At 38.5% G+C, this 27,127-nt stretch overlaps 1 protein-coding gene across 1 annotated transcript in view; it reads left to right on the forward strand.

The window, feature by feature from the left end:
* Positions 1-5,952: 5,952 nt before the first annotated feature.
* Positions 5,953-27,127, forward strand: part of FEZ1 (fasciculation and elongation protein zeta 1) — a 36,186-nt gene continuing 15,011 nt past the window's right edge. Inside the window, exons 1-4 of the mRNA XM_044666184.1 lie at positions 5,953-6,263; positions 14,628-14,727; positions 21,789-21,875; positions 25,016-25,184. Of these exons, the coding sequence (XP_044522119.1) occupies positions 5,953-6,263; positions 14,628-14,727; positions 21,789-21,875; positions 25,016-25,184 (667 nt within the window). The remainder of the gene's footprint in view (positions 6,264-14,627; positions 14,728-21,788; positions 21,876-25,015; positions 25,185-27,127) is intronic.

Below are 27,127 nucleotides of genomic sequence, written 5' to 3' on the forward strand. Positions count from 1 at the left end.
CCAACTCTTTGTGACCCCTTTTGGCATTTTCTTGGCAAAGATGAGGAACTTCCCATTTTCTTCTCTTGCATTTTTATAGATGATGAACTGAGGCAAACAGGGTTAGATGACTTGTCCAAGGTCACACAGCTAGTAAGTGTCAAGGGCCAGGCTTAAACTCCAGGTCCTGCTCTCTATCTGCTTCACCATCTGGCTGCCCCTTGGAGTCTGTACCTGGGTTCAATTCCTGATTCCTCTGTTTACTGTGTGCCTGTGTGAGCAAGTCTTGTAATCTCTAGAACTCAGTTACTCTTCTGTATAATGAGGAAATAGGATTAGATGGCCTCTATGATCAGTCAGCATTTAATGAGCCCACCTACCCTGGGTCAGTGACTGTGCGAAGCACTGGAAGCTACAGAGAAAGGGAAATCAATCCCAGTTTTCCAGGAGTTCACTGCCTGATGGGGCAGACAACACACAAACAATTATGTACAAACAAGTTATATACAGAATAAATGGGAGATAATCAACAAAGGGAAAGCACTAGAATTAAGGGGAATCTGGAAAAGCTTGTAAAAAATGGTCCCTTCTAGCTTTAAATCAATGATTTGTATGATCCTGTGATGGAACTGAGGCTGGTTAGTCTGGTGTAAAGATCTGGGGGGGATATAAGAATCAGAAGAGGGGTTAGACCTTTTTTTTTTAAACTGCAGAGGTTAGATTAGGGAATAGAAGTTGCAGAGAAGCAGATTTGATACTAAAAATACTTCCTATAAATCACAGCTATTCAGAAGAGGAATGGGCTGTCCTCAGGAGATAATGGGTTCTTCCTCATTGGGAGGGCTTCAAGCATGGTCCTTATGAACTCTTGGATGCTTTGTTTTAGGTGAGAATCTTTGTTCAGTTTTAGATTAACCTCAATGGCCTCTGGTGCCTGTTTCATCTGTGAGATTCTGTGATTCTGGAAATCCTATGGATACTAGCTACATAACCATAAGAAAATCATTTGACCTAGCTGTAATAAGTATTTCCTTATTTGTAAAATGAGGATATTTATGCTACCCACTCTACAGGGTTGCTGTGAATAAAAGCTTTGTAAATCTTACAAGATATATTACTTATTATTGGCATAAAGAGCACTGGAGTTGGGAGTCATGAAGAACTAAGTTTAAATCCAGTTAGACATTTACTAGCTGTGTGAGCCTGGGTAAGTCACTTAACCTGTCTATCTCAGCTTCCTCAACTATAAAATGGTGATAATAATAGTATCTACCTCCCAGGGTTGTGAAGATAAAATGAGATTATATTATAAAATGTTTTGCAAACCATCATGTTTTTATGATCATTATTGTTATATAGGAATATCCATTTCCAGAACTGGTCTTTCACCAAATGTTGATTGGCTTCTGTGTAATGAGTTCACTAAGACAACAAATATGTATTACAGCATGAGTTAATGAAAGCTGTTTTAGATGACACTGCTCGTAAAACCCGAGTATTGGGATAAATTTCTTCTTCATTCATAACTTTCCAGATAAGCCAGTTTTCTCCTCTGTAACCTTCCTTGGCTAATAATGGTGTGGTCTCAGTGTAACATTCCAGTCTAGCTACTTGAAACTAAATCCCAGGCCTAGATATTAGGCGCTATGAAGTTACTAGTCTATGGATTATGGTTTTGATAGTGTCATTTTTTAAAATGGCCCCCCACAAGGGACCCCTTTTTAATTCTGGCATTTTCTCCAGTATAGATTTAAAGAAAGTATGAATATAAAAATCTAGCTAGTTAGATTTTTTAATAGTTTCAGCTCCCTAGAATAGAACTAACGATCCACAGGGTAGTGCCTCAAGAATATAGCTTTTCTTCCATAAAATCTTCCTAACTCAGGAAATGTTTTTATTTTGAATTCCTCTAGCATTTGTTATTTGTATAAGTCTTTTGCTATTAATCTTAGACCCTTTTGTGACATCTGTATTGAATTATTATTTAAATCTTGTGTTATTATTTACCTTTTCATTTGTTTGTCTATGTCTCTCATTAAACTATAAACTTCTTAAGGGCAAGAACTGTACCTAGCAGAGCATCTTCCATATAGTAGGTATTCAGTGGCCATTGCTAATTGCTTGAGGCTCAGGAGGTAGAGTAAGATCATGCTTATATAGGTCTTGGGATTTTTTAACGTTATCTCTTTTAAGGAAGGCTATTGATCATTTGTAGAGTGAGGATGAGGAGAGACATTTTATATAGCACAAATGAGATGATGATGGAGATGAGAGCCACAACCAGAAATGTGGAGAAATTAGAATGAATTGTAGAGTCATAAATACTCCCTCTAGCAATGGAAAATACAATCTATCTACCTCTCATCCTCTGCTACTCTTAACTGCATTCTCCCCCATACATACTACACATAAAAGAACCACCCATGCCCCTGATCATGTCCTTGGACCAAAAAGTGATTAGAGTCATTGGCATGTTGATAATTGCTATTCTATAAATATCTTACTAAATCTTGGAATTAGAAACCTAATGCAATGTAAAGCATTTTAGATTTGGAGTCAGAGGATTGGATTCAAATATTGGCTTTATTACTCACTCTTCTGTAAGTTTAGGCAGGTTACTTAACCTCTGTGGGCCTAAATAGACCAATTTCTGGTTGCACTAGATAACCTCAAAGGTACCTTCCAGCTCTCAATTTAAGAGCTATAATTATCTTGTCCAATCTCTTTATTTTATGCATGAGGAAACTAAGGCACAGAGAAAATAAGTAATTTTCCCAAGGTCACATACTATAATTTAGGCAGAGCAAAGATTAGAATTCAGATCTTTAAATAAATAATAAATCGTCCTTTTTTGAGCACCCCTCAATTTGTAAATTGAAACATTTACTTGAATGCACTATGCATATTATCGTTTCCATGCCTTTTGCCAAACCTGTGCCTTCTACCTAGAATAATCTCCACTGGCCTTCTCTCCATTCCCTAAATTCTACCCTTTTTCCTTCAGGGACCAAAGTCATATTTCCATAAGATTTTTCCTGACTTAATTTAATCTACACTGATGTCCCCTTTTTCTAAACTCATATAACCTTGATTGTCTTTCATTTTAGTTCAACAAACATTTATTAAATACATTTGCTATGTTCCAGGTTTTGTAATAGATATGGGACAACAAAAACAAAAATAAAAATTTATTTTCTCAAGGAGGTACCTTTTATTGAAGGAATACAACATGTACACACAAGTTGGTTCAAAGAAGTTTGAGATGATAGAGAGTACTAAAAACTGAGATGATTGGGAAAGGCTTCATGTAGGAGGTAACATCTGAAAGAAGGTATGGATTCCAAGAAGTAGAGATGAGGGTCTTTAAAGTATGGAAGACAGCCTGTAGAAAGGCACAAAAACAAAAGATGGAAAACTGAGTCAACAATCTTTTACTAACAAAACAAAAATCATAGGATCATAGATTTAGAACTGGGAGGAGTCTTAGAGGACATTTAACTCAACCATTGTAATACAAGAGAGTAACTGAGGCCTAGAGGGGTTGAGCAATCATCTACATATTTGACTTCCTTTCTAATTAAACTGTAATTTCATCGAGAGCAAAGACAGTTTCCACAGATGCAGAACTTTAAAGCTGAAAAAGTCTTGCAGTCTAATTTCTTTATTTTACCAATAAAGAAATTGGAGACCACAGGAGACACGTGATAGTAAAAATATCAGAGAGTTGGTGACAGATCTGGGATTAGCTTCCAATCCATAAATACCACTTCCATACTTCTTTTCTCTCCACAGGTTCCTACTGTTTTCCATGCAGTAGGTGCTCAGTAAATGTTTATTATTGTTAATGATGATGATGATGGTAATGATATCAACTTAGTCCTGGATAAGAATATCCATGGGATTCTCCCTGATAATGACAGTAACAGGTGGCATTGACATAACAATTTATGGTCATAAAGTACTTTGTATGTATTTTCTCATTTGATCCTAATTACAACCATGGGAAGTAGTTACTGCAGGTTAATTTATTGACTCTATTTTATAGATGATTTGATACTTAGACTCAGAGGCATTCAAAAAACTGACTTAAGATCATAGAATTTAGTGCTGTTAGAAATTTTAGAGATCATCCAGTTCAGCTCCCCAGTTTTATAGGATTTGAACCTAGGTCAAATGTAGTGCTCTTTCCATGCCACTCCTGCCAGGGCTTTATCTTTTTTAGGGTTCTATAGTTCTGCAAAGGGAGACTTAAGAATAAAGCCTTGTGGTCATTGTTGACTGCTTATTTCTTTTCCATGGCTGTGACTACAATTGTTTATACTGGAACAGACTCATTACTGTGGGAGCACTTACATGGGCCACCATGGATTTGGTTGCCATTTTGTATCATAGTATAAGTATGTAGAGAGTTGGAATTTATTTTGGTAAAAATCTGCCATGCATATGCTGCTGAATTCACTTAAACACATTTAGTAGACATTAAGTACTAAGTATTTGTATTGTTTTGTGCTAGGGGGAAGGAAGAAAGAAAAATGAAAAACAACATGGTGTCTCCCCTTACGGAGCTTACAGTCTAGTGGAGGAAAGAGAGGTATATACAAATATATGGAGAACTGCTTAGACTGTGATTATAGGGACATGAGTGGTTAAACAGAATAAATATTATAAATTCAAATATCTCTTCTAGTTGGGCAGCTCAGGGAAGGCTTGTGGAAAAGGTATCTGAACTCTCTTAAAGAAAGATGAGAATTTCAACAGGTAGAATTGTATAGGATGAATTTACTCTCTCCATAGAAGATGGCATGTACAAATGCACCAAGGTGGGAGAAGACAGGATCAGAGAATAGTTAGGAGTCCACAATGAGGATGAACAAGGGCTACAAGGGTATGTAGGAACCAGCTTGTCCAAGGCTTTGAATAAAATCAATTAAGAAATGTTGTATTTTATTGCCAGGAAACCACTAAAGGCTTTTGAGCAAAGGGGTGACATGATCAAATCTTTAGGTTACTTTATTATTTTTTCATTTAGCAAAAATATTTTTCTCTCCCACCTTTCCATCTCACCCACTGAAAAAGAAAAAAAAACAAACACTTGTAACAAATATGCAATTGTGTATTATTTAAACTGAAGTATAGAGAAAGAATAGACCAGAAAGCTACTTTGGAGACTATTACAATAGTTCAGGCAAAAGTAATGGGAAACTGAAATAGGATGCTGATAGTGGGGGTGCAGAGGAGGAGGTGTGAAAGTAGAATTGACAGGACTTGGCAACTGATGGGGTGTTTTTGATGAGGGGAAAGAAAAGTCCAAGATGACATACATATATCTTCTCACAGGTGATGACAATATAAAATGATACCTGGTAAGTGTTAAATAAGTGGTTTATAAAATGAGCCTTTAGGAAAGTAAAGGTACAGGTTTCCTACAAGTGCTTGCCTATATATGGTATTTAGCATGGCTATGGAATACTTTTTAGGGAGAGATCGTAGATAGCTTAGGACTTTCTCCCTACTGATTGATAGTGTCATCAGCTAAAAGCAATCTCAAAGGGCAATGGTTTCAAATCTAGCCTCAGATACTTTCTAGTTGTGTGATCCTGGGCAAGTCACTTAACCCTGGTTGCCTAACCCTTACCACCCTTCTGCCTCAGAACTTAGTACTGATTCTAAGATGGAAGGTAAAAGTTTAAAAAAAAAAAAAAAGCAACCTCAAGAAGTTATTTAGTCTGTCTCTCATATTGGTGTTATTTATAAAGCCCAACTATAAGAGATACCCTAAAATATATATGACATTTAGAATATTCAGAATACCCAAAAGGTTGGATGGTTTTTCCCCAAGGAAATGATGATGCTCTAAATATCCTTTAGCAGAACTTAGAGAAAAAGGCTAGTCCTACTTCATATTTTCTTCTTTTTTTAAAATTTCCAGATAAAGTCAACGTGAAAGCTGTTCTTGGTCAAAACCTGCTCAAGATGGAGGCCCCATTGGTGAGCTTAGATGAAGAGTTTGAGGACTTGCGACCCTGCTATTCGGAGGACAGGGATGAGAAACCTAGATGTTTCTATGGCTCATCTCCCCACCACCTTGAGGACCCCTCTCTCTCTGAGCTTGAGAATTTCTCCTCTGAAATTATTAGCTTCAAGTCCATGGAGGATCTTGTGAATGAATTTGATGAGAAGCTTAATGTCTGCTTTCGAAACTATAATGCCAAGACTGAGAACCTGGCCCCTGTGAAGAATCAGTTGCAGATCCAGGAAGAGGAAGAAAATCTGCAGGATGAGGAGTAAGAAACCTTACCACATTTCCCTATCCCTTCTATGCCTCAGATAACAGAGTCATTAAGCAGAGGGGTCTCCTTGACAAAGTATCCTCATGGATCCAGAGATTCATGGTTGAGTATATCTTCTCCCAGTCTCCTCAACACTGTCATGCTTCAGTCATTGGACTGTTCACTCCATTCTCTGTTTCCTTATCTGTAAATTTAAACATTTGGACACTTGTGCCTTTAATGTCCCTTCTAGCACTAAATTTAAAATCCTATTATCTATTCAGGTTGCCACTGTGACTATTAGAGGTTCTATTTCTTAGAAATCATGCACCTTTTTTCTTCTTCTCCTTCCTAAATTCATTGTGATTAAAGAAGGTCAAACATTCAAAATTTTTCTGGAGAAACACCAGCTCTATGAATATTCTCCAGGTAATTAAGACCCTTTAGGGCTAGAAAAACAATCCTAGAATGTCAAAAGGGAAAAAATTAAAGCAAAAAGATAGGATGGGCAGAGTATTATAAAACTAGTTATTAACAATCTTAGAACAAAGAAAGGATCTTGTAAATTTTAAGGAAGAATTTGAAGAAGTTAATTTGTTGAATAAATAAGAGGAGACGATGGAAATGGGGAAAAAAAAAAAAGAACATCCATTAGTTTTCTTAAAATCATACAGGAAAAAGGTGAGTCATGAGTCAGAGAAGATCCGATCAAAAGAAGTCCTTTTTCATGGCCTTAAGTGGGAAGAGTGTGTCCTTCCTTAGATTGCGGGCAAGAGGGTATGTCACAGGGAGCAGAAGTTGGAGGAATAATTAAGTGATAATATTTCAGATATAATTGGTCCCATATACAATTTGCTAAAATGGTAAAACTTACCTTGCAGGTAGCATCAGTAACCTAGTATCAGTATTCTGGGGATAAGAGTGCTAGGTCTATTCTATAGTCAGGAAGATCTGAGTTCAGATTTGGCCTCATATACTTAGGCAAATGATTTAACCTCTGTTTGACACAGTTTCCTCATCTATAAAAATAAATGGCACCTACCTGCCAGAGCTGTTATGATGATCAAGTGAAATACCAGTTGTAAAATGCTTAGCATAGTGCCCAGCACATTATAAATACTATATAAATGTTAGCTTTTATCATCATTGTCGTGGTCTTCATTACCCCAGGCCCACAACAATTTCCCCACACACTCCTAATTTGGTGAATATAATTGAGAAGATATGAGCCTGAAAAAATCAGTCCTAAAATTGTATGCTCTCGCTCTCTCTCTCTCTCTCTCTCTCTCTCTCTCTCTCTCTCTCTCTAATGTATATGTGTATATACACATATATATTTTTTAAACCGTTATGTTCCATCTTAGAATCAATACTGTGTATTAGTTCTAAAGCATAAGACTGGTAAGGGCTATGCAATAGGGGTTAAATGACTTGCTCAGGGTCACATAGCTAGGAAGTGTCTTGAGGTTAGATTTGAACGTAGGACCTCCCATCTCCAGGCCTGGCTCTCAATCCACTGAGCCACCCAGCTGCCCCCTATGCTGTATATTGTTAAATTAAATTAGAATTGTCGCTCTCACACAGATTTCCCTTAGACCTTGAGCTTGTGATAATTTACTTGATTTCTTCAAGTGAAAAGAATGGCTACAGGCAAGGGGAAATAACCTGGAAACACAAAGAACATAAATTATAATTCTGTCATTCATTTGCCCTGTAATCTTGGGCAAGTCTCTTATCTTCAGTTGACTGTCCCCAATCTTTGGCTAAGAAACCTTTAGAGCACAGTCTTGATGAGGCAATTCCAGGAACTTCCAAAGACCATAACTTCAGACTTTACAGGGACTGCTCTGAAAATGATAGTAAAATATGGCACTTTTTCTCTCACTTCCAACAACATATAATTCCTTCTTTTTTCTAGATCTTTTTCTGCTTCATTGAAATCTTAAGCTTAAGGGGACAGAATCTTCTCTCCACTCAGGCTCCATTAGCAGAGATCAGGAACTGTCCATTCGTGTTATGTGAGGCTGTTCTCCTGCTTCTCCTGTCTCCCTGCCTCACTGATGGCTTCATCCAGGAGAATGAAAGGTTGAATAACCTTGCAGAGGATGAAACATGATTTGAGGGTACAGCTTATAAGGAGGAAAAAGGGGCGAGGAAAGCTAACAATGTCATTTTCTAGGCATTAGGTTTCTAAACACTCAGAAATATCTTCAGGAAAGCTGAATCAAAATTCAAATGCACCTTTGCAGCATAAAATAAGCACAATTCAATACTGGATGGTTCTTTAATAGATATTTGTCAGGCTATAAAATGACCCCAAATGCTTTTTGCCCGGTGCTTTTCCTGTTCTTCACCTCTCCATCTCTTCTTGTGTGAAGGCTAGCTGTGTCATGACAATCTCTGGACAGGTTCAGTGTTTAGGAAGATAAATGAAGAGTTTCTCTGAGCAGATCTTCAGGGATAGAATTAAATAACTGGAACCCTAGGACAATGAAGTAAAGTGCCTTTGTCATTTGGTCAGCTAACTTCCTTAAAGAGAACATGAGACAGAGAAGCAAAATGATGAGCAGCTATCAGAACTGATTTCAGAAACCCAAAAGATCTGGGAAATGAAATGGCTAATAATAATAATAATAATAGCAGCTAGGATTTATATATCGCTTTATGGTTTGCCAAATGCTTAATGTTTGTTTTCTCATTTGATCCTCACAACAACATTGTGTGAAGTAGTTGCTATTATAATAACCATTTTATAGATAAGGAAATTGAGGCTTCAAAAAGGTGAAGTGACTCCCTTAGTCACACAGAACTATTTAAGGCAGAATTTGAGTTCAGGCCTTCCTGATTCCAAGGTCTAATACTCCACCCATTGTACTACCCAGCTGCTAAGGGAGACATTAAATGCTAATCTTTTATCTTAGAAGGGCAGGGAAATGATAGCCTGTGCTTTTGAGATCAGAAAAAAATAATCTGGCTTCTGTGTGGTTATAGTGAGGACATCATTGAGTTTCTCCTTTGTCTTATAAGCAGCAGGAAGAGGAGGCTTTTCATAATATATCTAGGTAGCTCATTAAAAGTGAGGAAAAACCAATCTCAACCCCTCTTCTCCCTTATCCCATTTCTAACTGTCACAGAGTGTTAAGAAGCTTAAAACAGTGGCTACTGTGTCAACCTTGAGAAACACAGAACCACCAAAGTAGTTAGAACAAGTCTTTAATCAGGACAATGAGACAATGCTCAGATTCAGCCACTACACAGAGCCAAAGTTCTGGGAACAAAACCTCTGGAAAAACTGCCAAAGATTTTCCAATGAGCTCAACAATTTGGGGTCTTATATACCTTTTGGGAACTATAGGACAGGAAGGCTCAATTGATTGGCTTTACAATGGACGCAAGGGAAGGAGGAGTCCTGGACTCCTTGGGAGAGGACTCTGATATAATGGGAGAAACTTCTAAGACAAAAAGGGTGCTTAAGCTTTGATTTATATCTACTAATTTCATTTAAGCTGAGAATGTTGGGTACTTTAAGGTTTATTATTCAGTCTAAGACAAGGTCAATCTGAGACTTCCCTTGAGGCAAGTTCCCAAGGGACAGGGGCAAATTTGGGGGTTCCATTAACACAGTTGATAACTGACACACAGTTGTCCTTGTTTAAATATAATTCCTGGGTTAAAGATTTCAGCTAGTCAGAATCAGCACAGTAGTACAATTTTAAACCTTGGTACCAGTTTATAATTGAAGTTAAGTTATGACTTACAAACACATACTGCTGATGGTCACCAGGTGCAGTTTCATCAGAGGACTGGAGGATGATTTGGCGGATGAAGGGACCCCTTCTATCTTGACTCATTTTGTAACCTTAGAAGACTTAGTTCTCCATGTACAGTGTTGATCTTCCTATATGTCTGATGAAAATAATATTAATATATAGGGAAAAGTTTAAAAGGTTGTTCTAAGGCATTGTTGATTGGGTTTCAGGAACCCCAAGTATACCCCTATCCCTTGGGAACTTGCCTTAAAGGAAGTCCCAGAATGACCTCATCTCTGGCTAAATAATAAACTTTAGAATACTTAATGACCCCTGTTTAGGTGGGACTAGTAGACGTAATCAAATCTTGGGTACCCTTTTTGTCTTAGAAATTTCTCCTACTATATCAAAATCCTCTCCCATAGCCTAGCCCTTGGCTGGACTCTTTTTTTAGTATCCATTGTAAAGCATCAGCCTGCCCCCCCTTCCCCCCCATCCTGTATTGGCCTTCTCATTTCCTTGTAGCCATTGTAAAGTCAATCAATCATACTTCCCTGGCTTTAGTTCCCCAAAAGGTAGATAAGATTCCTTTGTTCTATTGTTCTTTGGAGAATCATCTAGGGAGTTTTAGAGACACTATCCCTAGAGCTGGAGAGTTTTGACTCTGGTATTTAGTTCTGGGCTCTGTGTGGTGCAGAATATTAAGGACTTGTCTCTTTTCCTAATTAAAGATTTGGTTTTTCTGACTATTCTAGTGCTTCTGTGTTTTTCCAAGTTGACAGCATTTCTTCATTTCTTCATTTGAGGACCATTGACTCTCTTGTGTGAAAAGCACAGTACAGTACTGACGCTGTGAGAATCAAAGTTTAAGAAACTCACTATCCCCACCTTTGTGTAATTTGCTGTCTAGTAAGGATATTGAGAGACACATAATGAAGTAACAATATTCAATCAGCTCACAATATGATAGTATTGGCATGACATTGCATAGAATCACACATGCCAATAACTAATGGCATTTGATGAATTCTAACATGATTTCAAGATTACAAACAGAATATTGTCTGTACAAATCTAGTAGTGTCGTGTTCCTGACTCATCCTGAAAGAAATATATTGGGGACCAAGTTAGGATCAGTGTGGGAGTTCCACAAAGTTTTTTGCCACCCTTGACAGATTGGTTAAATTTCCTTGGAGTGGACTGAGAAATGGGCCATGTTGTCCCATTAGGGTCTTTACACATCCATTGCATACTCCCCTTCCTTCACTTTTAGACACATCCCATTTTTCCCTAGCCTTTGGCCAGTTCTCCAACAGTACCTTCAAAGATGCTTTCTTTGATGTGTAAGGTAGCTGTGGGCCTAAAAAGCAAACACAATGAGCCTTAGATAATAGGATAAAGGTAATGGTTCAGCTGAGGGCATCTGTTTCATCCTGGTTTTCTATAATCCTACAGTTTATGGATGCTAAATAATGAATTACAAGATAGCATTCAAGGTTCCCCTTTCCCTTAGACAATGCTAAATTGCCTAATTCCTTCTCTGAAAAGCTAAACTCCACAATCCATTTTAGGCTACCTTTTAATCAGGATAATTCCACTTGCAAAAGTAGAGCCTCTGATGTGATAGATAATCTCTCTAGGGAGAGAAACACTTTCAGCTTCTCTCACAGAAAGCTTTGTACTTCTTCCTCTTAGCCTTTCAGTTGGCCTTCCTCTGGCCTTTTCTCCCTCTTTCCCCGAAAAAGTCCTGTTATTGCTGCTACTGACTGCACAATTGCTATAGTCTTTGCTTCTACAATGACCTTCACTTATACTCTCAAGAAACCATTTGTCCCCATAAAGCTTTTGCCCTCCCTTTAATAATGTAACTAACTCACTGCTGGGGGCCCTGGGTAGTGGCAGGTATGTGGGTGTGGTGTCTTGAAGCTCTCTGTGGTACCATTTCTCTTTGTATCCCATAAAGGACCCCAAGTTAAAAGGATTAAAGCAGGCTTGCTAACTACATACCTGTGTTTTTCTAGCATAAACAGAATTCTAGGTTTTGACTGGCATGTTTAAATAATGTCTTCTAAAACCACTGATAAATGCATGCAAGGTAGATGTGGCGGAAAAAATTTTCAGTTGATTAGGAAGCCCTTGAAAGGTTTACTTTTTATTTTTAGCTCAGCAGAATCTAAAACTCAAATGAGAGGAGGTAGGGGGAAGGTGGAAGGAGGGGGAGAGGAAGAGTGAGAATATGAAAGAGGAAAGGCTGGTTGGGCAAAAACAAAAAAATCTAAAAGAGATGAAAGTTGTCTAGAAATGCTCAGGAGGGGAAGGCTTAGAAAGCATCATTGAAAGGCCAGAAATTGGAAGAGGGAGGCCGCTGAGTTAAAGCCTCAGGAAGGAGAAACACTGCCCTAAGGATTTGAGAGCTTTCTTGGCTACCATCCTAAGGAGGTGAACATTTTCAAGGTGAAAAGTGATGCAATATAGCAAGGGTTTCATCTTCCTTCCTGCCCAGAATAGGGATGAAAGGTTTTTGCCTTTTTTTGAGCTTGACTGAATTTCACTTTTCTTTGCACTCCCTAACAGGGAAAATCCTGAAGGTCAGGGTTCTTGTACAGTCTCAATAACAAGTTGTATAGATTTGGGAACTAGAATTTTTAAAAGGAGCTAGAGGTCATTGCTGGGGTTTTTTAATTCTGTGGGATGGTCAAGATTGTGATTCTGAGGTATGATTGAGGGAGCCAGCGTTAGCTCTGCTTGGAGGAGTGCTTTTAGCACTGAAAGCTGATCATTTTGGTTTTCCAACACTAGAATGCTAATGGGACCCAGGTTTAGACTCATACAGGATTAATTCAGCTGAACAAGGACTGGTGGAGATTAGGAGATTGTCAGTCTGATAACACTAGTGGGTTTAAGAATTCCTTTCTGAAATCTTCTGAATAGAAATCTAATGAGTATTTGATGAGTCAGTCTTTTGAAGAGCTCTCTTATAATGGCAGGAAAATAGAGAATAAATGGATGCCCTAAGTACTGCCATTATATTGTTATATTTTCTGGGTTGCGTCTTTTGTTTCTTCACCAATGGAGGACTATATGCTCCAGGAGGGGTTCTTTGTTTATATATTATGCACGTATATGATTCCTCTTGTGCATCTGCACGATTTCAAATGTTTGTGCTGAAGTTTTTCCTTTGTCCTTGTTTTGTTTTGTAGTTTTTTTTTTGGTATACACTAGCACAGGCATTTTACAAGCATGTCTTCCAATGTAATTGTGTGTGCAATGCTTTTACATGTATGAAATTTGAAACATTTTACATATGGTTGCATGGTATTCTTGGGTATGCAGGCTAGCTCACAGTTCTGTAGTACATCTTGGAAGGAGCTTGCAGGCATGCCTCTCCTATCATTTAACAAAATCATCTGCCTACTCCTTGCATATCATGACTCTTGGAACTTGGTATTTCATTTTGTGCATTTCGATCTTTTTGTGGTGTGTTGGCTTCTATCTGTGTGATGGTGGGACCGACAAAGATCACTCACACAGACTCACATGCTTTGTGCCAGGAAAGGTCTCTCTGGGTACATATAAAATATTGTTATTGCTGTTCATGTTGAACAAATAAGCATATATTTGTGACTCCATTATTTATTTTAATGAGTGCTTAAAACTCTCCTGAAACACCCATTTTTCGCAGGATGTCTTCTGGATTAGATGTATTGAATAATAATTATCAAAAAAACCAATCTTTTCCTATAATACATCAAATTTAAAAATTAATCAACAAACATTTTTGAACTTTTCTTATGGGTCAGACACTGCTAAGTGTTAGGGATACAAAGAAAGAAGCAAAAACATAACAAAAATATAAAAAGAGGAGCAACTCCTCCCCTAATTCTCAAGTTGAAATAAATTGTAAAGAGATAATTATCTATTAGCCAAGCACTTTTTGTCATATATCGATATTCTATGTGAGGTATTCAGGGACTGCTGCTTCAGAATATCAACTTGTGGAAGGCAGGGTTATGCCAGCCCTCCATGTCTTGGGGGCAAACCATTACTATTAAACAAGAATTGGAAGAATCTTAATTATGCAGCTTAGCTTCTGTGAGGCGGTTAATTGTCTTGATATATTAGGTAGTAGATCTCTCGGGACCCATGCAAACTGTATGAAGGTCCTGACCTTAGTTGAGAGAGGGTCATTCATCCAGGACATCTTCCTGCAGCTCTTTACAAACTTCTGCCTACTAAAAGGAAAGGAAGCCAATAAGTCACTACTTAGGGCCATAGAATGTGAACTATGCACCTGCTTTTAGGGAAGATTTATGTTCAGGCCCAGGCCCATAAGTCTCTGTTTATCTGTAGTCTTCATTGTCAGTGTTTTATGACAAGGAATTGCCCTGACTTTGGATAACTCAATCCTGACCTGGCACCAGTGTGTCCTGAGCCCTTTAGCATTGTTCCTTCTTGCTATGTTTTCCTTCTAATGTGATTTTTAGGCTATTTTAACCAAGCATGCTGGAAGGCAGATGATCTCAGCCTGGCACACAGAGAAGCCTCTCTCCTTCTCTAGCTGAATTCTTCCTTCCCCCAGGCGGAGCCTGGCCACAGATGTCTGCTAACAAGAAGCTTTCTTTGTTTTCAGAGTTTGGGATGCTCTGACGGACAATTACATCCCTTCACTTGGGGAAGACTGGAGGGACCCAAACATCGAGGCTCTGAATGGCAACATCTCAGACACTGAGGTACCTCTCTGGGGCCTTGACAGTTGTGTTATATTGAATGGGTTTTGAGGAGATGTAAATTTCATTGGGTAGAATTATCACCAACATAAGGAATTTATATTATTAGAAAACAACTTCTAGTAAAGACTGGCAATCATTGCTTGAAGGATGGGAGTGGGTGGGTGAGTGGGAAGGGGAGAAGGGAGGGAGAAGGGAAAAGGGTAAAAAGGGTGGGAATGGAGAAGTGACAGATTGATGATGGCCACTAGTTTTCGGGGGTAACTATTTGTAAGAAGTAAGAAGTTCATGTCCAGAGGGCTAACATTCCTGACTTTGTAACATAAAACATGAAGTGAATAGGTCTGAAGTTTAAGAAAACAGGCTATTTTGTGCCCAGGTAATGACAATTCCTGGCAGAAGTTATAATGCCTTCAGTTCTCCCATGTAAGAGAACAGATGTTACCTCTTCTCATACTCTTCCATCAAAAATTGTTACTGGTACTAAATTGCTCACAATTACTCTGCAGGCATGATCATAGTCCTTTGGCAATTTCTTATGGCCAAATAGATATAGGAATATATTCTTGAGGAAATCTGTCTGGAAGGCATTTGAGTGGCTGAGCCAGGGTCAGACACTTTGGCACTGAATAGGAAGATGATTTGGCAGACTGAAATGAAAAACCTCAAGAGAGTTGGGAAAGTAAAGAACAGGAATTTATTTTGGGTCTTTTGCACAGGATAGCAAGAAGTGACATCCTTCTAGGTCCAAGGTAAACATCTAGGCCAAAGCTACATATAGAAAATCAAGCCATTTATTGGCTTTATTCACTTGACTCCCTGGGAAAGGTCACTTTTCGCTTGGCTGTTCTCTAGATTTTGCTGTGAGGGAGAGATGTAGCAAACTTGAAATGAACCAAAGAGTTTCATCCTGGCCCAGGTTTCCCAGTACTATGTCAGTGTGAAGTCCATCTATAAAAATTGCCCTTGCTGGCCAATTGTTTCTATAAATTACCTGTCCAGAATGAATGTTGAACCAGCAACAGGAATAGTTCTGATTTATGTCATACTTTCTAGTTTACAAAGCCCATTCCATACCTCAATCTCAAGATAATATAAGTATTATTATCCCTTCATAATGGATGAAAGAACAGATTTGGTGAGGTTAGATGACTTCCCTAAGCTAACACAGATAGTAAGTGAGGGATCCAAGCCTCAAACTCAAGTCTTCTGACTTAGAGTCTAGTGTTCCTTCTATCATACCTCAGGTAAGCACGTTATTAGGAAAGAATAGAATTTGCTTTATTCCTGAAATGCAGAATTACTCAAGAAACCCTGACCTCAGAAAAGTTATTTGCATTCTGGGGGACTTAGCCACTCCAGGTCAATGGTTTCAGTACTTCTAGAATCCTATCAGCCTGTTTGGTAAAGATACCAGGGACTGGTAACCCTTTGTGTGACTCCTACTTACTTGCTTTATTTCCCTCAAGGCTATAATTTTTCAGTGTCACTAGAGAAGATATGAAGATACTTTGGGTTCATTGGCTGCAGGGTCCCAAGAACAAATCCTGTATGTGAGGGAGCTTAAAGTAGGAATGTAGTCAATTTGTTTTCTGGAATCAAAATCAAATCCATTCTATGCTAACACAAATTCTGCTTTGTTATCTCTTTTGTCACCTTTCCTGCACAGTTCTGAGTCAAACTCAAGGAGATACAAGACATTTCTTCAAAAAAAAAAACAAACCTCTAATTTATCCTCATTTGCAGGTTTCCCTTAGGAGTGTTCACATTTCAGGGTTAATGGAATGACCCTGAGGAAGATGAACTTGAGATCCACACAAAATTCCTTCTATCTAGTGTAGACAGCTGAAGGAAAAAGTAGTGTTAAGTGAATAGAGAAAAGCTGCCCTCTTCTTCTTTCTTCATTACTTTGGCTATCTCTGATCTTTGTTTAATAGCAAGCAGAATATATTTTGTCTTCTTCAGGGGACTGAGCAGCCAGCTGAGCTATTGTGGGTCTAGGGGGTCAGGTGGGGAGAATAAGATTGAGTCTAGAATGTGGCATTTCCATTTTTAAGGCCCTTCCCTCTGGTGTTTTATACTGTTAGGACAGGATAGGTATCCCCTGGCTCTTCCTTCTCAGGTATTCCCTGGTTAGTCACGAGCAAGAGAAAGACCATATTGCTCTTTTATGGGCTGTTCCTTAAAAGGCACAAGATTAAAAATGGATCTTGGGCTAGCTCTCTCTGTGGGGACAAACTCGTAGCTTTCTTTTGTCACTTTTGACATTTTTACCTGAAGATAAGAATTCCTTTTTTTTTTAAACTTGGAAAAGGGATGTGCCGAGGGACCTGCTATTTGTGGCAGTGACATAGAGGAAGGGAAATTTTGTGCAAAAAACTAAATGTACAATGGAACCGAGTCCTCATTATGAATGAAATGAACCCAAACAACTTTCAAAAATAGATCTACTCAGCATACTTCTCTGAACATAACTGCTTGCCCCAGTATGATTTTATTTGCCATTGTGTATCAGATATTAATAAACATCAGAACCATTAATATTATTACCATGTATAGAAATTTGAATTCAACTCTAAATCTTTCAGGCTCCACAGCCCTAATGAAACTCTCCTTATCAAAGCAAGGAGAAAGAAACTTCTTACTGACTGGAACAGACAGGTTCTCCTCAATCAGACAACTTGGCCTTCTACACTAGACTCTGGGAAGGCATTTACTTAGAAAAGTATGAAAGATTCACTTTGGAAGAGAATAGTTTATTTCAATTGTTTTTTACTTTGGGCATTGTGGAAGCAACTTGCAAGACTTGTCCAATCCCAAAGAGACATGCATAGTCTTTAAAATTTTAATTGTTTATTTTCCATTTTAATATCACCTTTATTTCAGGACAGAGCCCTTTATCCTTTTCTACACAAAGAGCTGTCACTTGTAACAAAGAATTAAAAAAAGATAAAGAAGGGGAAGCTAGGTGGCTCAGTGGATAGTCTGCCGGGTCTAGAGATAGGAGTCCCTGGGTTCAAATTTGGCCTCATACACTTTCCAGCTTTTGACCTTGAGCAAAACTAAATCCCAGTTGCCTAGCCCTTATGGCACTTCTGCTTCAGAACCAATACTTCATATGGATTCGAAGACAGAAAGTAAGGCTTAACAAAAAAAGAAAAGAAAAGGAAAAAGAAATGGAAAATGAAAGCAATTCCGCAAAACCAAACAACATATCAACTAAGTCTGATTATATGCAATTGCAAAATAAACACAAACTCTTGATGACTTTGCCTGAATATTTCTCTGTACATAACCAGGCATTAGAGTAGTTCTTATGATCTATTCTTAGGTAGTTGAAATGAGGCAAGAAGGATTCCCCTGTGATCCTTTTTGCATATTGAAATAATTCAATTAAGGTACCTCAAAAACCATGTTTTTATACATAAGGCATGTGATCTTATTTTTGAATTGTCTCATCTCCCAACTTTATACCCTTTGTAAAAGAAATTGCCTCAGGGCCAGGGAAGTTGCTAAGTGTGTGAGAAGTTAGAGGACTAGCTGATAAGTGGATGAGGCTAGAGCAGAATCAGATTGAAATCTGAGGCAGAGAAGAGCAAGCAAGGGAATAAGAACCAGGTTGGAATTGTAGGAGTATCAGGGGTAGGACTGAAGTAGAACCATAGAGAACATAGGAGAAAGGCTCAGGTAGTTGAAAAATGATGGAACACTATAGAAAGATAGTCTGGATGTCAAGGAGAGGAATCAATATCCATGTTCTGGAGAATAGGTTACATAAATCATATCCCTTCAATTTTTAAAAACAATCCTAGAGGGGGCAGCTGGGTAGCTCAGTGGATTGAGAGTCAGGCCTATAGACAGGAGGTCCTAGGTTCAAATCCAGCCTCAGACACTTCCCAGCTGTGTGACCCTGGGCAAGTCACTTGACCCCCATTGCCTACCCTTACCACTCTTCAACCTATAAGTCAATACACAGAAGTTAAGGGTTTAAAAAAAAAAATCTTAGAAGAAAAAAAAAATAGGAGTTCAGTATCACTTTCTTTTTTTTTACCAAAATGCAAGTGCTTTTCACAGTCTCTTTCCTCAAACATTGCAGATCAGCCTTGTCAGGCTTTGTTTTGTCTGAGAAACACAAAGATCATCCTTCATGCTGCTTAGCCCCAAGTATTTAACTTGTGAACCACAAGGAGGACCCATCCTGAGAAGCTCCCTCTCTGCCTTCAGCAGGAAATGCAGAAACACAGAAAGAACATCTTAGGAAGGGAAACAGCATATTTAAAGACTACATCATTAGCAGCCAATTATGTAAAGTCACTATAAATTGGCCACTTTTGAGAAAATGTAAACATTGCAATTATTTATAGATTTTATGCCAAAGGTTTTTCAGCGTACAGAACTATAGCTGCTGTCACAGGGATATGAGAATCAAACTGTACCTCCCAGCTTGGGTCCAACTTTCGCCACAGGACTTTCTGGCCCCAGGAAAGCTCTACCATGTGAATACAGTTCTGAGCAAGTCATGGTCCTGAGGAGCACTGTTCTGCTTGATGGAGAACTGCTGTAACCAAGAAGCTAACACAGGTGGTGGGGTTGGCAGAAAGAGGAACATATGGGTTAAACAGCAGAAATAGATGTCACCATCTGGTTCCATGGTGCTTCCATCTCAGCTCCTCAGAACTGGCCTATAGTCTTACTGTTCTGCCCGTTAGCCATGCTTGATTCTAATGTTTAAGGCAAAACTCATTTATTTTCATTCACATCAGCGGGCTCAGGATTTAAATGAATCTTTATTATGGAGCATTGTGAGAGCATAAATATTCCTTGGGATATATGGTCATGGTTTTTGGAAGATCAGAGATGCTGGACAGTGCCAGATGCCCAACTGAGACCTTGACAGGTGATGGGTATCATCCAAAAGATATAGGAATGTGTGGGAAGCAAATACTACTATTAGGTTGGCAGGTCCCTAGTTTCCTCAATTTTAAGTTCTGCTTGCTGATTGGTTGTTATTTAAAGTTATTGTTTGTAGTAGTGTTCCATTCTGTTCCCATCCCAAGTGAGTGGCTAGAAATATGGATTAAGGTTGAGACGAATCCTTAAGAGGAAAGAAACATGTAAGGGTTGTATTTGTTGGTAGTATTAAGGAATACTTTTTGGATAGGTTCCTAGAATAGAGGGAAAAGGTAAGGTAGTTCCAGGAAAGATATGAAAAATCTGAGCTCTAGGAAGAGGCAGACCAGCTTGCCAGGCATAAAGCCTCAAGGTGAAGCACTGTGTGAGTTGCCTAGTATGAGGGGGGCTCTTCAAGGAGTGCTGCTAGGATTCGATTTTTTAAAAAGACCTTAATTTTCTTTTTTTTTTTTTTATTTAAAAAATTTTATTTTTTAGAATATTTTCCCATTTTACATGGTTCACGTTCTTTCCCCCCCTCCCAAATAGCCGACACACAATTCCACTGGGTTCTACATGTATCAATGATCAAGACCTATTTCCATATTTTTGATAGTTGCACTGGGGTGGTCCTTTAGAGTCTACATCCCCAAATCATATCCCCATCAACCCATGTGTTCAAGCAGTTGTTTTTCTTCTGTGAAGAACTTAATTTTCAAAGTCTGAACAGTTTATATAATTGTGGAAGGTGATGGTTTAGAATAATTGGATTTGAGCCAAAGAGGATATGAGTGTAGAGTTTAGAGGCCGCTTTGTTGTGGTTCTCTTGTGGCCAGGGGCAGTGCCTTTTCTCTTCTTCAGGAATTCTAGTGACTCATCCTAGTTACTGATTGGAAATGAGGATGGGGAACTTCTTGAATTGTAATAATAGAACATTGGCTCTGTTAGGTCAGTAACCGTTTTTCATTCTGTCTCTGGACTCCTATCACAATTGTACAGTATATGTATAATAGATACTATACATCCTACATGTAGTAGGTACTTAATAAATTCTCATTAGATTGTATTGATATTAATATGGAAATAGGTCTTGATCAATGACACATGTAAAACCCAGTAGAATTGCTCTTTGGCTACAGGAGGGGTGAAGGGAGGAGGGGAGGGAAAGAACATGAATCTTGTAACCATGGGAAAATATTCTAAATTAATTAATTAAATAAAATTTTAAAAAAAGATTGTATTGATACAGTATTGAGTAGGTAGCTAGTACAGAAAGTAGCTCAGAGAAACATGTTAGTCATTGGTCTGATGACTGTTTCTTCACCCAGAGATGCTCTAATTCAGTTGGGCATTGTTCTGAGGTCCAGCCCTTTACAAAGCCATAGAGCCTTGAAGTACCATGAGTTTTCTTAGGATTATATAATCCTCGAATCTCAGATCAAATAAACCACGTAAGTTTTTAAAATGTTATTTTAACTTTAGCTTAGTTTGACCTTCATTTTATGTGACTGGAATCCTCAATGGCGTATACTATCTGAATTCACTGCATATTCCTTCATTCCTTCTGTTGTGACACCATATCTGGAATCCATGAAAACTATGGCAGGTCAGCACAGCATAGAAACCAGGAAAATCTGGCCTGGGACAGCTCCTTTCCTTCTTCCATTTCCCTTTAAAAATACCAATAAAAATGAAATCTGGTAAAAAAAAAAAAACTCAGATGGAACTACTCAGTAAGGTAAGTAATTAGGCTGTGGTATAGGAGATAGTTGCAGAATCATTCACTTTATGAAGACACTTTAGAATTTTTAAGATGTAGGCCTCTCGTTTTCAGGGGTTTTTTTGATCTGTTAAGATAGTTTCAAGTTTTATGATGGGAGAGGAATCTGAGAGCCATGGATCATCACCCAAGAACGTGTCCTTCACCTTTATCAGAATGATGCTGCCCATACACTGTCCCCTCCTGCTCTCCTTTTTGACTGGTCTCAGTGATGCATGCTGCATGATGGGGGTGGAATGCATTTGAATCTTAATGAAGGAGTCCATACTTGTGTCCTTCATTAGATGGTGGATGACTGGGGAAAGACTTCCCAATTTAGTTTGTTCTAAAGCCAAATGGGAAAACATACCCCTCTAATGACCAGTCAGAATTCTATTTGGGTTCATTCCTTCAGATCCATGAGAAGGAAGAGGAAGAGTTCAATGAGAAGAGTGAAAATGACTCTGGGATTAACGAGGAACCTCTACTCACAGCAGATCAGGTATGTGGGTTCCTGTGGGATTCTGAGTCTTTGAAAGAAACTTGCTGTATTTGTAGGTCAGAGGGGAGAATTACATTCTGATGGTTCTTGCATGGTCTTAGAGTTAGAAGACTTGATTTTGATCAAGATAATTGGATCTTTGGGGGAGGTAGGTAGCTCAGTGGATAGAGAGCCAGGTCTAGAATTGGGAGGTCCTAGGTTCAAATCTGGCCTCAGACACTTCCCAGCTGTGTGACCCTGGGCAAATCACTTAACTCCTATTGCCTAGTCCTTACCACTATTCTGCTTTGGAACCAATACACAGTATTAATTCTAAGACAGAAGGGAAAAGTCCAAAAAAAAAAAAAAAAAGATAATTGGATTTTGGGGTAGCTAGGTGGCCCAGTGGATAGGGAATGAAATTGGGAGGACTGGATTCACATCTGACCTCATACTTCCTAGCTGTGTGACCCTGAGCAAGTCACTAAACCCCAATTTGAAACTGATACTTGATATTAATTCTAAAACAGAAGTTAAGGGTTTAATTTTAAAGAGATAATTAGATCTTAGTCAAACTGCCAAAATCTCTTTATGCTTCAACTTCTATATCTAGTTTACAAGATCCTTTGAGAGTCTTTCAGTAAACACAGATATGATAGAGAAACTTGACTCAAATAAAGTCAATATTTGTTAACAGACAGAGACTTTCCTTTAGTTCATTTTGTCCTCTCCTCAATGAGCCTCTGAACTGTAAACTGTAAGCCTCTGAACTGGGAGTTGGGACTCCTGACAGCAGAAAGACATCAGACATCTGCTCGTCTTTTCCTGGGATGAAAACAGACAGACATACAGACACCCACATCCACATATTCAGTTGTTTTAATTGTGTTCAACTTTCTAACCCCAGTTGAGATTTTCTTTCTTTCTTTTTTTTTTTTAACCCTTAACTTCTGTGTATTGGCTCCTAGGTGGAAGAGTGGTAAGGGTGGGCAATGGGGGTCAAGTGACTTGCCCAGGGTCACACAGCTGGGAAGTGTCTGAGGCTGGATTTGAACCTAGGACCTCCTGTCTCTAGGCCTGACTCTCAATCCACTGAGCTACCCAGCTGCTCTCCCCGTCTCCCCCCCACCCCCACCCCCCACCCCGGTTGAGATTTTCTTGACACAAATACTGGTATACTGGTATGTTTGCCATTTCCTTTTCCAGCTCATTTTACAGATTAGAAACCAAACAAACTGTGCAGAGTCACACACAGCTATTAAGTGTCTGAGGCTGGATTTGAGCTCAGGTCTTCCTGACTCCAGACCAATCATTCTATCCATTGAGCCATGTGGCAACATGCAGATTATTCTTTCTTTGCGTGAATATTTTCTCATAATTAATTGTATATATCTCTTTCATGTGTATAATAATAGTAATCACAAAAAAGAAAATGCATTACTAAGGGAAATTCTCAATATTTGAATAAATGAATTCTATTTTAGTTCTAATAATTTAGTACTAAGGGAAGATAGCGATTTTCCTCCAGGGTTATTAGTGTATATTGTTTCTCAAAGTGGCGTCTGCTATAAATTCTGAGCCAAAAGGTATTTTTTTTTTAAACATTTTCCTTCTGTCTTAGAATGAATAGAGATTATGATTTGGTTAAGGAGGATGATAGAAAAATAAAAATAGAAAAGGGAGGTATGACAGTTAATAAGATGCCAAAATAAGATCTTTATTGGTCAAAGACTAGGTAAACTCTTAGGAGAAAAAAACAACCAGAGACACTTTTTAAAACCACCCTCCTCACCTCCACCTTTGAATGTGTCTAGCTCCTTTCCAGGTCAATCTCCTTTTCCATATATTCTGATATGTTTCAAAAAGATCTCAGTGATTTCTTTGTATAGTCTAGTCATAGCAACACCATTCTGAGTCATTGTTTTATGCCTAGAGTTCACTGAACTTTGAATTCTGAAATGCACTTCTACCTGACTGTTCTCTGTGGGTGGGTTACAGATAAGTGTGCTCGGGTTTCTCTTCCTGTAGGCTCATGGCAGGTTACAACCCTGAAGAATAAATACTGCTGTTTTCATAGACCTAAACAGGAGGAATATGAGTTGTCATCCAAATGAACTTTGAATGTAACACTGTTCACCAAAAACAACCCCATTGTTTTTAGGCTATGGAAATCCATTTGTTACAGTAATGAGTGGGAATAAATCATTCTTGTTTCTTTTTCTTGACTCAGTGAATAAATTACATCTCTGAACTTTATTTCTTGTCTTTAAGGCAGCTGTATGTGTCCAGTGTGTGTTTGTTTTAGCTCTTCACATACAAAATACTGGATAAAGTATTATTTATAAGAGCATTTTTTTTTGCCTCTCCTATTGAATTTCACATACCATATTGAAACAACGCCCACTGGTTGTAAAGCTAACTGATTTACTTGGTTTCTGAGACTTCCCTTTCTTCTTCCATTCATAAATAGTTAATGTACAAAGTGGTCCTTCCTTAATCCTTTGGGAGACTACTCCTTAGCACCCACCATTGTGAAACCTTGCCAAGGCCTTCATTTGAGCTCAGGAGCCTAGGTTTCACTTACACTCTTAAAACCCCAATTTAACTTTTCTGGTTCCCTTATCTTTACTTTTAAGGTTTTTGTCCTTCCCATCTAGGGAAAGTGTGGTCATATAGCCTTCTTCTTTACTTTAAATGTGTTCCAGCATCCGATCTACACCAGGAACATTTTCTACAAGTATTACAATAACTAATGGACTGAATCCTACCCTGAAGTTGGGTGTGTAATGTATTAGAAATTAAGTGCTCAGTACTTTGAAGTAAATGGTCTCTTCCAGGCAGACCTGCTTGGTTCCCGAGTAGCGTAGTTCCAGTAAAGCACTCACCTAAATGGTCTTCTTGGAAGAGATTATTATCCCAAATGGACAAGTGCTTTATGTTAGAGGCGCAGCAGATTCAAGTCCCTCTAGATGTTGAAGAGTTTTTATTAGTCTTTCATGTAAAGCATCAATAATGCTTTATGAATTTTCCAGACCATCTAATTAGAATCCTCTTGGACTCATCAAAGTTCACCCTCTGTACAAAGCTGGATCACTGCTCTTGGCTCTGTCAGCAACTATGCCAACCTGATAATCCCTATCTATGCTCTGGCTCCTTCCCAGGTAATTGAAGAGATCGAAGAGATGATGCAGAACTCCCCAGACCCAGAGGATGAAGAGGAAGTTTTGGAGGAGGATGATGGAGGGGAAACTTCATCCCAGGCAGATTCCATCCTCTTGCAAGAGATGCAAGCACTGACACAGACTTTCAACAACAACTGGTCTTATGAAGGTGAAGGCTGCAAGGGGGTTGGAGCAGGGGCCTGGGGTACAGGAAGCTGGGATGTTGTCACCAAGGAGGGCCTGGAGAAATCTGGAGAGTCAGAAGCCAGGTGTGACAGGAACTTTCTTGGTCTGCTTCAAGAAATCAACCAAGATTAAGATACTTGAAAAAAAAAATAAAAGCAACTAAACAAAATAGAAGGGGGGAAATACCAGAAGAGGAAATTAATCAGAGAGTGGGTTGGAACAGTATAGAGTTGGGGAAAGAGCAGTGGTTTTGGAGTCAGAGGGCCTGTGTTCAAAATCTGACCCTGCTACCTGCCACCTATTTGACCTTGGGCAAAGGTTTATTTCAAATCTCTGGAACTCACTTTTCTCGTGTATAAAATGATCTCTAAGGTTTCTTCCAGCTCCAAATTCCATGACTCGTAGAGTCTATGTGGATAAGACTACTATGATGTAGAAGTGATAAGTACTGCATGAACCTGCTACTACCTTAAAACGGCTAAATTTTAAGTAAATGGTACCAGATATGAATGCTGGAAAGCCAACTACAGAGATGTTATACCTATGTTATTTGAAAAATAAAATCTGGATGAACAATGAAAAAGTATGAAACATGGGAAAAATATAAAATGTAGGAAAGGGCACACTTGGAAATGAATTCACCAATTTTTGAAAGATGATACAGCATGATAAATACAGGAATTACAAGTGAGGTAGCTGATGGCATAGTGCATAGAGTACTGGGCTTGGAGTAAAAAAGATCTGAGTTCAAATTCTGCCTCAGACACTAGCTGTGTGATTGACCCATGGCAAATCATTTAACCCCTCCGTGGCTTAGTTTCCTCCTACTTAGGTGAGGGGGTAAGACTCTTTGGCCTCTAGCATCCTTTCCAACTCTAAATCTATGATCCTTTGTTGTTGTTTTTTTAAAAGTAATTTTACTTATTTCATTAGATATTTTCCTAATTACATATACATGTGGAAAAAAATTTTAGCTATCATTTTTTTTAAATTTGAGTTCCAAATTCTTTTCCTTCTTTCCATTTCTCCTTGATCCTTTGTTAAATGCAAATGTGGGAATGGGAATAGACACTAATTGGAGAAAGAAGTGAGGTAAATGAAAATAATTTGGTGTGGTCTGAATGAAAGGAAGAAAAAAGTGTTCTGACAAACATTAACATGATGAGCAGATTCATCTGACAATGACACTAACAGGCTGACAAAAGTGACCAATACAAATGTCATACTTATGGTCAAGTCAGAAGTAAGACAGATAAAGGAATGAGCTGTAAAAGATAATAGCCCCACAACTGCAGGAGTCAGAGTTATAACAAACAGAAAAACTATTCAGAAGAACAAAACCATTTTGGCTGCAGTAATGCTGCATCAAGAACCAGCCCCTCTGGCACGATGCCCAAGCACTCAAATATTGTAGCAAAGGTAAAAGTACTAAGCAAAAGGAATGGGAGGCATCTGAAATACAGAATTAAATGGCAAAAATGGAGCCTGGATGAGGCCTTAGAATAGCTGGATAAAATGGGGGAAATGAGCTCAAACAGCAATAGATTCAAAAATAAAAACTGAAAATGAATTTAGAAAGAAGCAAGTTGGGGGTAGGGAAATGACTCAAAAAGCAACTTTACAAATGAAAAAAGTCTAAACAGAAAGTTAAGTTTAGCCTTCTCCAGCCCTTTTTCTCTAAGGAGAGAGCAGAATTTGCCGTCACCTACTGGTTGGATTTTATGTTGTTTGTTCCACTTAGCATTTTAACTCATAAAAGAGCAAAAATAAATGTTAATAGCCTCCCTGTGATGTCTATGGCCCTATGTTGTGAATTTCCTTAAAGGTATGTACTATGTAAACTATTTATATATCTACACACACACACACACACACACACACATATATATGTATGTATACATATATATATATATATATATATATATA

Source organism: Gracilinanus agilis, chromosome 3 (genome assembly GCF_016433145.1).
Source record: "Gracilinanus agilis isolate LMUSP501 chromosome 3, AgileGrace, whole genome shotgun sequence".
NCBI classification, from domain to species: Eukaryota; Metazoa; Chordata; class Mammalia; order Didelphimorphia; family Didelphidae; genus Gracilinanus; species Gracilinanus agilis.